General features: G+C 40.4%; 1 protein-coding gene across 4 annotated transcripts in view; it reads left to right on the plus strand.

The window, feature by feature from the left end:
• Positions 1-9,927: 9,927 nt before the first annotated feature.
• TUBGCP5 (tubulin gamma complex associated protein 5) overlaps positions 9,928-14,997 on the plus strand; it is a 28,569-nt gene continuing 23,499 nt past the window's right edge. For 3 of the 4 annotated variants that reach the window (XR_006415025.1, XM_044433192.1, XM_044433207.1), the window contains exons 1-6: positions 9,928-10,184; positions 11,303-11,356; positions 11,441-11,549; positions 12,621-12,717; positions 12,998-13,074; positions 14,803-14,938. Coding sequence is in view for 3 of the 4 variants with exons in the window: in XM_044433192.1 (XP_044289127.1) it covers positions 10,009-10,184; positions 11,303-11,356; positions 11,441-11,549; positions 12,621-12,717; positions 12,998-13,074; positions 14,803-14,938 (649 nt within the window). In the remaining variant the exon portion in view is untranslated. The remainder of the gene's footprint in view (positions 10,185-11,302; positions 11,357-11,440; positions 11,550-12,620; positions 12,718-12,997; positions 13,075-14,802; positions 14,939-14,997) is intronic. The other variant, XM_044433183.1, reaches the window with a different exon arrangement.

Raw genomic sequence — 14,997 nt, forward strand, 5'->3', positions numbered from 1 at the left:
CCCCAGAATGGAATTCTGACTTGTTTGGATGTGGAACTCTCCACAAGATATCTGGGATCCTACACCCGTCCAAGAAGGTGGTCTGCACAGGTCCCTCCAAGGTGACTGTTTCTTGCACCCATATGAATCTTGCTCATATGTCCATAGTGTAAACGTAAAAGTAATAGATAAATAAATAAAGAATTCAGGGAGACTTCTGAGATATTGATAACTATTTTTAACCCAGTCTGACAGAACTAGTAGAAAGCAACTATTCCTGCATTATTCCCATAAACCGACTCCAAATAGCATCCCTAGAACATTTCATACCCAGATGATACAGAGGTAAACATCTCTTCCCTACCCCCATTGCTTATTCTAAACAGTGACCTACTTTGTATCTGCCATACTCAGCCTTTGTTGCTTGATGGGGGCAGGGAGGATAGATGTCAAGGAAATTAGAAGATGCAGGCTCCACAGCCAGCCACAATGGGCAATTTTCTTTTTATTACATTGACTGTTCATTCTCTCACTCGCTTTCTTTCTACTAAATGGATAGTCCTGACAATTCAGGAGCTAAACACTGACAAGTCTGCCCATATCCTGCATAAGCATCCTATAAACAGCCAAAGAACTCCATATGTGCAAGAAACACTGAAATGATCCATATAAAAGTTAGTGTGATTTTTTTTCACTTTCCCCAAATCTAGAGTATAAATAATTGGTATATATCTGTCTGCCTAGGCACACAGACAGAAAGATGAACCAGTAAATTGTTAATGCTTTTCAACATTTAGTGGTACAAGGATATCCATAATTTTGTTCTTAGTTTTAGGAGATTTCTAAATTGGAAATGAGGAGTCACCTATAAGGAATGGAGCACCCCTCTTTTGCCTTCTGTGTTCAACAGCATCTCTGAATCATGCAGAGCTGTCTGTTGTCAAAGGCAGAATACCAAATGAGACTGATCATTGTTCTAACCCAGGAAGGTTGTCCTTATTACAGGATGCATGTGATAGGAAACTAATCAGCAGTAGCAGGCGTGGGTATAGATAGCTGTATTGTATTTCACCTGAACAAGGAAATCCAAAACTAAATGCACCTTCTGGGAAGTAAATCCCATTTGTTTCATTTGAATTAACATCCATGTAATCCTTAGGATTCGATGTTTTAGGAATACTTCAAGATTTTTTATTCTTATTTTGACATGTTTATTATTAATATTATAACATTACATTACACTTTTATCCCTTTTGTTTTTGTAAGGAACTTAAGGTAGCTTACATAGCCCTATTCCTGAGGTTTTTAGGATGAGCAACAGTGACTGGCTCAAAGGCACCAAGTCACTTCATGTCCAAGTGAGGACTAGAACTTGGATCTGCAAAGTCCCAGTCGAACACTCTAATCATTAAACACATTTTCTAATTACTACATCACTTCTTGCTGATAAAGGGCGTGGTTGCAAAGTTTATACTGTCTGCTCGTATCGCTGCTGAACAGCATTCAGGATATGAAATTGGCTAGATCAGTTGCCAAGTATTTGCTGAATACCAGAGCTGTCAGAGAAGGATGCCATGCTTTGCAAAGCAAATTCTACTGTGCAATATTCGTGGAATTGTATGGAGCGGTATGCACTGTATTCAGAAAGGTTGGATGACTTCAGTATTAAGGGCTCAAACATGGGAAAGACTCCAGAAGCCGCTATATCTGTGTCTTACAAAAGAATCTAATTGATAAAAGACAAACAGGACTATTTTCCTTGATTGTTTTGCTTCTACATACAAAATTACAATCAACCAAGAGCTACAATGATCTTTACTGTAATTTTTTTCCTCACCTGTTTAAGTGGAAAAAAGAATGTATTAATTCTGGCCTCCTGCCTGTTGAACTAGATATGACTTTAATTTAATTTTTATTTATTTATAATTGAATTTATAATCCGCTTAACCAATAGTCCAGCAGGACTCTCTAAGCGGATTTACAAAACTCATAAAAACAAACAAAGAGTGAAAAGGAAAACAATACACACAATATAACAGTTTATGAAAACAAACAACTACTATTATAGACAAATGCCAAAACAAAATGCAATTAACATGCAAAATAATATATAATACAATATACAGTGTATAGTATACAGCTGAGAGTTTAACCTGAGAGTTAAAAGTAGTACAAATTAAAATCTAATACCAATATCTGATTATAATTTGGCTTAATTTTGGCTGTACTTCTGGATTACAGTGGGGAATTGGCCAGAAAAGGCCTCAGAGGGTGTACTATTGGCATGGAGATTTCTACAAGATTAAACAGGAAATATAAGAATTGCACCAAAGTGAAGTACGCTCAAGGCCAAGTGAGAAGTATGTGGCATCTCCCTGACATTGCATGGACTTCAGCAAGTTCACCTTGAAGTTAGAGAAGGACCCTGCCCTTTTCTAGGTTCAGGTGAATGGAGTTTTTACCAGATTCTCTGGCTCTGTCCCCCTCTGACTTAGAAGACTCAGAGGGGAAGGAGGTGTCACCCAGTGAGCCACCATCCTCTATTCCAGGATCTCTCAGTCCAGTGGACATGGTTCTAGTAGACTCCTTAGACATGGCAGGTTTCTCTCAGCGTAGTCCTCACTGCCTCATGCTGTGTGATCCAACAACTGAAGAGTCCAACAGTGGCCGTTTAAGCAACACGAACATCTCAGGGAAGTTGGGGTTAACAACAGGTCCAGATCAGACAGTTTTCATAGGTCTCAGCATGTTCCTGAGACAACAGCCCTCCTTGGATGAGTCCTAGTCAGCACCTGCTCTTTGCTCAGGGTCATGATAGCCTGGCCTTTCCAGTAGGTCCCACTGTTTCAGAGCACCTGCCCCCAGGTGTCTTATGATGAGTTGGGAAAGGATAGGCTTGCCAACAGACAGCTGTAGACCTGATAGAAAGCATACTACAGACAGACGTTGTAAAGGTAAACAATAAGGAATTATTTAATGCAGATGCCTTTTAATAAAGAACATGCTGAAGGAATTTGAAGTGACAGAAGCATGTCCTCTCCATTCAGTCCCAATGCTGGAATCTTTATGAGAGAAATAGGAACTACTGGGGTGGGGATGTGCCTCATACTGCCATAGTAAGTTGATGGAAATTGGAAGTCAACAGCATTCAGAGAACTGCATGTTTCTTTTCCTTCAAGAGGAAGTAGTCTTTTCCCCCTTCCAGATATTCCCCACTTAAGACAGGATAGTCAGAGGGAACAGGAAGTGCTGTCTTGTAATGCCTGAATGATACTCAGTTTTAGGCAAAATTATGGGGAAATCCAATTCAAGCCTTTTATCTCCACAATAGATAATATATTTCAGTATGTTTGTTGACAGGTAGTATATCTGAGAGACAGTAGCACGAATATTTATTTCGGACCTTCATTGCTGAAATAGGTTCAGATCTATAGTTTCCCTTGTGAGCCATAAAATGGATCCTTTGAGACAGAGAACCATTGGGGAAAGAGTAAAGAAAACCTGTGATGTTATTACAGAACTGTATGAAGTTAGCAGCTGGGCATAAGGAGGAGAGACAGCTGTTTGTTATTGTGAAACATTTGCTTTCTGCGCAAAACAGTTCAATGTTTGCTTTAATCTTACTTATAAATAATCTCTGGATTTCTTGTCTGTGGTTAAGTCCTTGATCCTATGTGGTCTTAGATTTCAGAAACAAGGAAGTATCTGATTTCTTTATGCCCACAAATGGTGTCAATAGAGCTATAAAGGGTGGGACTCTGGCCACCAGGACAACATTTAAAAACTCCCCAGGGCTCTCTTTGTTGTTTTGACTTCTATTAACTAGCACAGTTATTCCCAAGTGGAGCATCCCTTCATGTTTTGGAGGGCTGGGCTGTTCCAAGTGTTCCAAGAAGTATGTAAACAGTACACATGTTCATCCCATGTGTTCAAAAGCTGGCCACCTTTCAAAGAACAGCACTCTGCGTTAACACAGAACTGGTTTAATCCAGCATTAGGCCACTTGTTGAGGCTTATCACTGTAGTGTTTAGCTCCAAAATCTGGAATGTACTTTTTGCAGTAAATTAGGAAACAGATAGCCACCCCCCCCCCCACCCCAGGGGCTAAATGGTCTGGCCAAAATACCCAGCAGTGCTCCTGTTGTTATTGTTAGAATGCATTTTAAGATGCAGACCTAAACCTGCATCTTTATGCCCTGCCAAGTGAAGAATCTGGAGCTGTAAGTTTCACACCATCTGGCTCAGTGGTCCCCAAATGTTTCTGGGCTACCACCCTCTTTCTTCTTCAGTGACAACTCTAGTGCCTCCACACCTCTTTCTTTGTATTAGATCTATTGCTCTGCTGCAAATTTAAAACAACAAATCTGATACTATAAACAAGCATATGTATTTCACAAATAAAACTTAACTTTGTAAAATGATTTTTTTTAAATAAATAATAAAAAATAAATTTACCTCTCATCTGTAAATACATTTTTTCATAGTTTTAATGGAATGGGTGTGCTTGGTGCAGAGATATTTATTTTTCAACATCAGGCTGGAAGGCACTAAGAAGACTGAAATCCCATGTTAATTAATTTCCACGGTTCTACAGTTTAGGGTAGTGTGTGTGTGTGTGTGTGTGTGTGTGTATAATTGTAACCAAAAATATTGATACGGGTTTGAAAAATTTGGCCTCAACTCAATGCCATTTTGGAGTGAAATCAGTTCACCCAAGTGCTGCTGATCTCTAGGAATTGATTGGTCACCCTGTCTGGTATTTTAAGCAAAAACAGATCCTAATAAAGTGCTGCTTTATTAACAAAGTGTGTGTTATAACTAACAACAAAAATAATCTAAATCACAGCTTTAGGAAACAGCAGCACTTGAGTGCAGTTAGATTTTCAGTACCTTAGATGAATACTCCTGCTTGACTGGCCCCTGTCTCTCCCTGTCCCTCATCCCTGCTCTCACCAGGGCATCAGCAGGGAGGTGCCACTGGGGACAGTAGCTTGCAGGGCTACATGGGGGTGAGACCTCCTTGGAGGGCATATTTTACAAACTTTCACCTTTTTGTTCTCTCTGTTTCTTTGTAGTAGTAATCTACAATCTCCTAAAGTCCCCCTGCCACCCCTTTTTCCTTACTTTCCACCTCCCCCAGGGGGATGGTACCACTGAGAATCACTAGTCTAGCTAATGTGGAGTAAAGAGGGTTCAGTCTGACTGGCAAAGATTCCCAGTGTGGTGAAATAAATGTGATGCAATGAGAAGCAGCCCTCATCAACTTGCTGACCTCCAAATATTTCAGATGTCTGCTCCCATCAGCCCAGCCAGCATGACTAATGCTCAGGAGTCTGGAGCACCTCAGGTTGGGCAAGGATGAATTAGAAAAATATGGGGAAATGGTTTGTTTCTTTCATTGTTCTGTCACCCAACAGCTGAGGCTCTCTGGACACACACAAAAGTTAAACACACACCCAAACAAATGCTTTACCATTGCCACCTTCTGTGCAGTAATAACCAGCGTTAGTTTGGGCATTACTACTGTTGTCTGTGAAAGATCCTCCATCAATGTTGCTTTCCGGTACCACTGCTCCTCCGTAGCTACCCTTCTTTGGCCCCATCTCCACTAGAGCCATCTATTCTCTTTTGCCGATATGACCATTAAGATAAGATGAAGCAGCATCTTATTCTGGTGTTTCAGCTTTGACCATTCTGCTCTGGGTGACCCTGCTAGGAGACCACCTTGGTGAAATAGTTTGGTCTCCTGCTGGCATTTGGTGGAGAAGATGGTGCCTCTTTTGTTCTTACAAATACAGGTTGAAAGAGAAAAGTGTGTAAATTGCTGTAGAACTGTTCCTAGAGGAGAGAGAAGAAGAAACCAGGCCAGGGATGAGTGTTTGAGCTTCATCTTAGACAAGGTATGAATGAAGGGAGCACAATTCCCAGCCTTGTGAAGGGAGGAAGTCTATGAGAAAGTTGTTAGAGGATGAGGTAAACAAAACACTTTGTTCTAGTTGTGTGCTGTGCAGTTCCAAGGTGTTCTATCCTTACATGTGTAATAATATGTTGACAGCCTTCCATGCTGTATTCTTAATAAACATTGCTGGTTTGCTTTTCTTCAATCTATTTTGGCCTGCTTCAAGCAACATATTGCTTTCAGCTTCTCCATCACTCTCAACACCCTTACCACATTAAGCTGTACATCCAAGAGTGGGGAACTCTGGTTTACTCAAACATAATTCCTACTGTTTTCCATAGCAACTTGCTTCAAGTAGGGCTACAGCTACATAAGTGGAAAGGAGAAATTTAAAATTCACGAGTATGGCTTTATATACATGTTGTGATTACAGTTCTGTGTGATTATGATTCATTTTTTAAAAATCAGACTTCAGTCCTTCACCAAGAGTTACTTCCAAGTAAACAGGTAAAGAATTAGGCCTCAGATATCTATCACAAAAGTATGTCTTAAAGAAGGGCCTGTCCCTTTTCATCTACATTCTTCAAGTGAGAAGCACATTATACTTTGTCTGCTCATAAAGCCAGAAAGCCAGCAATCCACAAATTGCCTGCTTTCTGTTGGTACTTGTCTCTTGACTGAGCAAGAGAGTAGCATCAAGGAGAATCGCTGCCCCCCTAAACCTGCCTTAGGCTTTATGGACTTTAAGAGTACTGAACATTTTAAGTATTTCCTAAGTGGGTATGATGTGCCTTGACAGCACTGACTTGTCTATTGTGGGACATCATTGCTCTGCTGCTGATGCTCACAATGCAATCCTGTAGGTTCAAGGGGGCACAGTCCCAAGACAATATGCACAGAATACACATTTATTTCAGAGTAAGTGAACATCTACTTACACTCACAAGGGCAGACATGTACCAGAGTAAGCAATGCAGAGTCCACAAGTACCCATGTATCCCTAGATGCCTTTCCTGCTGCTGAGGTGCCCTATGCCTCCCGCCTTTTTGTTTTTAAATACATAATTTCAAAGCAAAGTGAGAAGCTTCAGCTGCAGCTCAGTTTCTCAAACTGCCAAATGAGCCTACACACCCCAAAAGTTTGCCTATGCCAATATACAGGGTTGCAGACAATGTCACAGCTGGATGATATTGAACAGAAAATGATTTAGCTGAGACTTCTCATTCATATTCTTCTCTTTTATTCACATGGAAAACTTTTTTTTTTTTTTTTTTTTTTGCAGAAATTGACATTTCCAAAGGGTCATGGAAGTCCTGGTGAGTCCCAATTTCTTTTACCTGTTGGGGATTAAACTATGGAATAGTGCTTTTAATCCATGTTGGGAACCAGGACTGACCTTTACAAATGCTAATGAGCATTCTCCCTACACGCCTGTCACATTCATTTATATTCATTTTTCTTTCATTACTTTTTCCAACAGAGCTTTCAAGAATGTCTCTTGCTTCAGTGAAAGCTTCCCCAGATTAACTTATTAGCACAGTTAGCATGTTTCCCAGAAAGTGTAAACTTTCCACTGGATGTGTGTCAAGAACCTCTGAACCTTGTTCCCAAAAATTTATATAATTACAAACTATACTAAACATTTAGGATTTTGCCAGGGTCTACAAAAGTATGAGTGGCTTTGGTAGCCAGCCCAAGTTTGTTCTTTCTGCAATTCTCCTCCCTGGAGAAAGGTAGGTGAGGTTTTAATATCAGATGGAATATGAAACCCAGTGCAAGTATGGGTGTGTAGTGGGTATAAACCTCTGTCTTGTTCCACAACTCTCAGCTGGGAATTTGGCTCACTTGTCCTGTGCTGATCCCCAGAGACACTCAGCACCAAAAAGTCTCACTATTTCCAAATGTATATCCCCATGGCTTAGCATGCTGGGAGACAGTCTGATGTACTTGGACAACTATGGATACTTTCCCCAACACCATTGGGAATTCTGCATGAAATCTTGCTGTGCATGCATGAAGCAACAAACATTTTTTTACAATTTGATGTATAGTTTTATTTTTTGTTACAAATTCTACATGATGTTACAATGAGATACAAGAAGAAAAATATTGAAAGTCAAAAGGGAAGTGGGAATAGGTAAGATGTCTGAAGGAGATAAAACAATTGGAGAAAAATAAGATCATTCAATGTAAAGGGATGCACAAGTATTCATAAAACTAAAAATCACATTTCTGTATATACTGATCAAATCCTTCAATATACATCCATATGCTGGAGTTTACATTAGGAACCCTGCTGGAAGACTGAGTGGTGTCAAATGGCAGAGGAGGCCTCCCTTTTCAGTTCTGAAATAGAAGACATTTGGCTCTTGAAAGAGCCATGCATGGTGACCATCTGGCAGGCCCCACATTGTGCAAATACAGTTCAACAATACATGTTTATCAGCAAAATGAAAGGACTTTTCTAAAATTAGATTGTGGCGGGCACAATCTGGAAGTGTGTAAAGCAACTGCAATCCTACTTCATGTCCACTAACACTAGCAAAGTGAGCTGTAAAGAAATACTTTTTTTTATTAAAAAAAAAAAACCCCGAATTTTGTAAATACTCTTGTTGTAGGAAGTTTTATAAGTCACTTCATAGAAAAAGCCCCCTCTCCCTCTCAGGAGTAATCCCCTCTTTTAACAGAGGATTGTCCTCTGTTTTTGAAAGTATCCCCTATTGAAGGGCTGTCCAGTCCCTGCCTTGTTTAAAGATAAACAACCCTTAGAAGGGTTAACAGGGGCCTCGCAGTTGTCCATCAAGACTGAACAACTGAAGAGTGGACTGAGCAATAAGACACCTGATCTTACGTTCTAAATGAATTACACTGGATTTCTATTATTTCTATATAATGATTTAAATGCATGTATGTGAATTTAAATGGAAATTGCTGTCCTCTCTTTTTTGGCAGTTTTTCAGTAGCCTAACAAAGGGAAAGCGCTCTTCTCTTTTAGAATACTCATACAAAGGTGTTTCATAAACCATTATACATCCATCAAGTTGCCTTACCTTATCAAGTTTTCTATAGTGATTGTATGGGAGGACTTGATATTTGAAAACATGTTATTCCTGCAAACAAACTGTAAGGGTTAGCAGAAAGTTTCATTCACTGACTCTCTAGCAAGCCGCATATAGGTAGGCTGTCTGCTGTCCTCCAAATGTTTGGCCCAAAATGCCCAGAAAGCCAACTAGCGTATCTTGTGGGAGCTGCAATGCAAAACGTAGTTTCCCATTACCCACCTTCAAACGGTTTTGCCTCGTCCTAGTAACTCTACTGCTTATTGATCTAGACCAGACCTGGGCATTGTATGGCCCGTGGGCCACATCCGGCCTGATGGCTGACCCTGACTGGCCCGCATGATGTCACGGGCAAATTAAAAGTCAGTGCAAATATATATCGTCGTAATATAGATGCAAGCAATACAACTGCAATGCTTTTATTTTGAAGCATCTGCTAAACTGAATTGAATTTATTGCTTTTCATGTAATGTTAATGTTTTTGTGAATATTCATTAAATAGTGTTGTTCTGTGCTCCACATTTTCATTGAATCATTGTAATGTTTCATTTACTGTTTTTATAGAGACATATATTGAGCAGAGCTGTAAGTGTATTGGTCCGGCCCTTCACAACTGTCAAAGTTTCTCATGTGGCCCCATAGGAAAATTAATTGCCCACCCCTGATCTAGACATATTAGGAACAAACAAGAAGCTAAACAGATGTTTAAATTAACAGCTTAGACTACAACCCTATACCTGTTTAGACACAAAAAAGGTCCTACAAACAACAGCCATAGAAGTGCGTCCGAAAAAACGGTTTGCAAAAACACGATCCAACGAAAAAGCACGCACGGCTAAGATGAGGCGTTCTCCAGCTAAGCGGACACACATGTGGCGGAGGACGCATGCGCTACGTTGCCCCCCCCCCCCGCCCCGGCTGCCTCCGCCGCCCCAACCCGCCTTGTCCAGGACACTCGGGAAAGGAACTATCGCGGTACTGCAAATCTCGCGAGAAGTTGCGAGTGATGGCGGCCGAAACAAACGGGGGCATCGAAACAGGCTAAGGTCGGGTTCGTCTCCCTCGGTGGTGATGGCGGCCGCCGCCGCAGACCCGACGACTCCCCCGGCGCACTGGAGTCGGTTTGAGCAGGAGCAAGCCGCGTCCGTGCGGGAGTTGATCCGGCGTGTGACGGGCCTGAACGAGCACAGGAGGGTCGACTCTGGGCACTTCCAGGCGGCGCTGAACTTCGCCTGGTCCAACTTCAGGTCCGTTAGCCGGCCGCGGCAGAGGCGAGCGGGGAAAGCCTTGACTCGGGCCTGGACGCGACGGGAATAGCGGTGGGTGGGCGGTAAGTCCACGGGGAGGAGGCGCGTTCCCTGGATCCGCAGAGGGAAGCTGCGGGAGACCCGGCATGGCCAGCGCGAATGATGAAAGCAGCCATGGAGAAGAGCCGCTCTCCGGGCAATGACAGAGGAGAAGGTGACCCAAAGAAGCCCACCGGAAACTTAAAGGTCGTTGCTTTGCTTGGCTGCTTGCGTATTTATGCACTGCGTTTTTTAATCCGCCCAATAACAAATATTCTCTGCAGGGATTCCATATGCTCGACAGGATAAAATACGGCAAAGTGTAAGATAGCAAACTGCACAGATTATATTCTTGGTTTAGATCATTAGGATTTCACTGTTCTTTTATCGTGGAACTGTTATGTGGGGATATCCGCTCTTCAGTCTAGACCTGCTTAAGTTTCAACTGAGTGAGGTTGTGTCAAATATACTTTTAGAGCTTTCTCATGTTCCTTGTCTACTTGTTCTTGAGATATACTGCTGCTGAACATGGAGGCTCCATTTTTAAAAGAGGTATGAATTAGAATTGGAATTATGTTATAACTGTGAAACCTCTGAGCAGCAGCTGTAAACGTGCTGTTATAGTCTCATTTTAATTTAGTCTTCTGACTAAGTACAGAGTTCTAATACCTGAATACTGAATCAGTCTGTCTACTTCTGATGTTGAACTGAGTGCCATGCTTAGGTAGCCAGAACTGTAGCACAAGGAGAAGATGTCAGCAGACTTGGAAGAAACCTGAGATTTGCAAAAGAACATGTACAACAAAAAATCCCTTAAAAGTGGAACCATTAAAAAAAAAAAAACCTTAATGACAATGGCTAACTGACTATTGAGGGAGGTAGGGTATAAGAAGGGGGAAGGAATATCCTTTTTTGAGGGCATGTTGAGTTGACTTTAATGGTAAACAGAAACATTCCACATTGCAACTTCTGTTTCAGCTTCTGTTTGCATACCATACGCCAAAACAGCAAGAAAAGCAGACTACTTCCTTAGCACTTTTTGAGATATGTGATGAAAAATACTCTGTATTTTTTTCTAGATTTCATCAGTTTCTTGATGTCAGTAGTCACAAAGTGGAGAAAATAATAGAGGGGTAAGAGTTTATTATTTTTGTGACATTGAACTTGTTCTTTTATCTTGAAAGAGTCATTGATGGGCACTCCTTCTTTTGACACAGAATTTATGAAAAGCTGGTTATTCACTCAGAGCTTGTTAAGGCCGCAAGCTGGAAAAGACTAACAGAAAAATTTCTGAATTTGCCTCTTCCAACCACTGAAGGAACAAAGGTATTGCATTTTTAGAATATTGCCTTCAAATGGAATGTTTATATTTGTTCTGATGCTGATCACTTTGTAGCAATAAGCAATTTGCACCCTGATCAGTTTTTAAAGGCATTTTTGCTGCAATCTTTAAGACTGAAACACTGTTATGCAGTTGTGTGTGTATGCATACACACACAGTTCTGTTTATCTGCATATTATTTACATGTATCCCATTAGATAATATTAATGCCAGTTAGAGACACATAGTACTACAATCTTCTACTGAAATATTGGAAGATTTTTGATAGGATAGCAGGAGAGTTTGCTATCTTATCAGACATACGTAATAATAGATTGAAAAGGGGGGAAAGGCAGTGTGGTTTGAGATTTCTGGAGGAGAGATTCTCTGGAAAAGTTTGCAGATTTTTCTTTTGCTGCTCAGTACCAGGTAGAACAGCCATTGAGAACTCACATCTCTGTAGAGGACCACCTAAACCACAATCTTTCCATTAGCTGGGAAAATCAGCCACAGGGCAGTCATACGAATTTCTCATTGAGTTCAGTGGTGCTCATTCCCAAGTTAGTGAATCTAAGATTGCGACATGAAGAGCTTTATAGTCTGCAAGTCATTTTCTACACATGATTAATTTTGTGCATAAGTTTATCTTTTGGCAAAACAAAGGACTCTCTAGTTTCTGCATCCTTGCCAAGGCTGTTTGCCCTCAAGGCAGCAATTATTTTATGTACATTTCAGAAATGTGACTGTCCTGATCATGAATTGATTGAAAAGTTACACACTTTCAAGGCAAATTCCAGTAAAATTTATCTGAGCCTAATCAGCTTTTGGAGATTAAAAGCAATTATGCAATGGATATCTCTGCCAATTGAAATATGTTGGTATATACATTGCTTTTTAAAAATCCTATGTGGTTTTGTATCTTATTATCCTCTTCCTATTAAACTACATCATAAACTGAAGCTGCTATTTTGCCCTTGTAAATACACTGCTGCACTGGAATCCTAGTCTGATTATTTTTTAAACTCTTAACAAATGTTTTTCCTTTGCTGAATTCCTTCTTTGTCTTTTGGTTTTAGACAGATAACCATTATGCAATTCTCTCTCTTCTACTGTGCTTGTCTGATTCACCTTCCAACACCAGCTATGCAGAAAAGCCAAGAGAGAAAGAAGTGGGTAGGTTTTAGTATATTACACATATTCACAGATTGATAGTATCCCAGAAAACAAGTGGAAAACCTGATACTTCTGAGGTTTTATGTAACATATTTGCTAAAAATGTATCAAGTTTTATTTTGTGAGTTGTTATTAGGTTATCTGTGTGCACTGAAACTTTACTACTGTTTATTTTTTCAAAATCTCTCAGCCCTGCACTTGTTCAGTCTGTGATGGGAGTCATTGAAGAGGCAGTTGAAAGGAAGTAATTATAGCTTTCAATGTATGTTTTTTCCCTTAGAAAAAGAAGAATTTGATTGGGGAAAATACTTAATGGAAGGTGAAGAGTTTGACTTTGGCCCTGATTTAGAAACACCAGTAAGTAATACAGAACGAGGCTTTATAAAACCACAGGATACATTGTCAAAAACTGACATTTTCTATACCTTTCAAACTGGCCATTATCCACTTTTGATAGTGAAACCGATTGCCAGTATAGAAATACCCTTGTCCTATTTCTTGTTTTTACATTCCCATTGATATATTGTTTTATGACTACCATTACATTTCAATATCATTCTTTTGAGACTTAGTACCTGTTGTTTGCAGTTCTGAATAGCAGTGGTAACTGTATTTGTGGTACTGGTGACATGTTCTGTTTGCTGGTAGTTTGGATAGACATCTGTCAGAAAAATTTCCCAGAATGCTGAAGCTTTTGTATAAGGCGAGTGTAGGATTTCCCTCCCTTGTTGCTTCTGTGGTTCTAAAAAATCTCATAGCATACAGGCTAAAGGAGCTGCTGTTCCCTCTGCTTTTGATAGTGCCAAATTGTAGGCTGGGGTGAGGATTGTTACTGTTTTGATGGTAGTGAGATTCTGGTTCGCTAAAAAATTCCTGTGCCTGGAAAGCAGTTCAGAGGGTTGAACTATAATTTAAACCAGGGATAGGCAATTTATGGCCCTTCAAGTCTTTGGGCCAATAGTGAGGCATGATGGGTCAGAATATCCAGAGGGCCACAAGTTGCTTGTACCTGAATTAGGGTAACATTTCTGAATCAGTGTAACTGTTGTAAAAGTACAAGTGCAACTAAGCTCCTGTTAAAGGTAAAGGTAAAGGTTTCCCCTTGACATTAAGCCCAGTCATGCCTGACTCTAGGGGGCAGTGCTTATCTCCATTTCCTAGCTGAGGGAGCCAGCATGTGTCCGCAGACAGTCTCTGTGGTCATGTGGCCGGCATGAATAAACACCGAAGTGCACGGAACGCTGTTACCTGCCCACCGAAGGGGTACCTTTTTATCTACTTGCATTTGCATGCTTTCGAACTGCAAGGTTGGCAGGAGCTGGGACGGAGCAACGGAACTCACCCCATTGTGCAGATTCAAACCGGTGACCTTTCGATCAACCAGCCCAGCAGCACAGTGCTTTAAACCACTGCGCCACTTACTGTCCCCAGGCTCTTGTTAGGAATAGGTCTAATCTGGCTATTTGCTATAATGGCTAAGAAAGGAATTTGCATGTTCTGGATGATTTTTATTACATGATAGATCGAATTACTATCATCAGGCTCTTGTGGCAAGTTTTTCTGTGACATTTGCTTGACCAATATTAGAAGTATCCTAACCTAGATGGAACTTTTGGTCTATATTGGAATAATAATCATATTTCTATGCTGTTTGTTAATAGAACTTGTGAAGGAAGCCATTATGAATATGCTGAATTGTGATCTGATTTAGATGCTAAACCTTATTGTAACATACTTTATTTAGAAAGCAATTTTATTTATTTACTATAGTTATACTCCACCTTTTTCCTTCAAGGAACTCAAGGTAGTTTACATAATCTTCCTCCTCCTCTCAATTTTATCCTTTCAACAACCCTGTGTGCTAAGTTGGACTGAGAGTCAGCGTGAGGCCCAAAGTGACCCATTAAACTTTGGTTGAGTGAAGACTAGAACTCAGACCTCCAGGATCCAATCCAGCACTTTAACCACTATACTACAGTGGCAGTCAATCTAACATTGTGTTACCATTTTTAAAAAAAATAGTAGAATGAACTATTTGTCCATTTGTCTGACATTTTTTAAAAAACTTATGTTAATGTTTTATAGGAATGGTCTGACATAAGTGATGATGAAGAAGATACAGAACCTTTGAGTAGGGAAGACTCTGGTATTCAAGTAGATAGGACACCACAAGAAGATCAGGATCAGAACAAAAAGTCAGCATCTCAGGTCACCTGGAAAGGTTTGCTTTCTGTTTGCTTCATTTTGGTAGGATATTTGTATCAGTCTGGCTTGTGTTAG

The sequence above is a fragment of the Varanus komodoensis genome, unplaced genomic scaffold (assembly GCF_004798865.1).
Source record: "Varanus komodoensis strain SLA01 unplaced genomic scaffold, ASM479886v1 scaffold1, whole genome shotgun sequence".
NCBI classification, from domain to species: domain Eukaryota; kingdom Metazoa; phylum Chordata; class Lepidosauria; order Squamata; family Varanidae; genus Varanus; species Varanus komodoensis.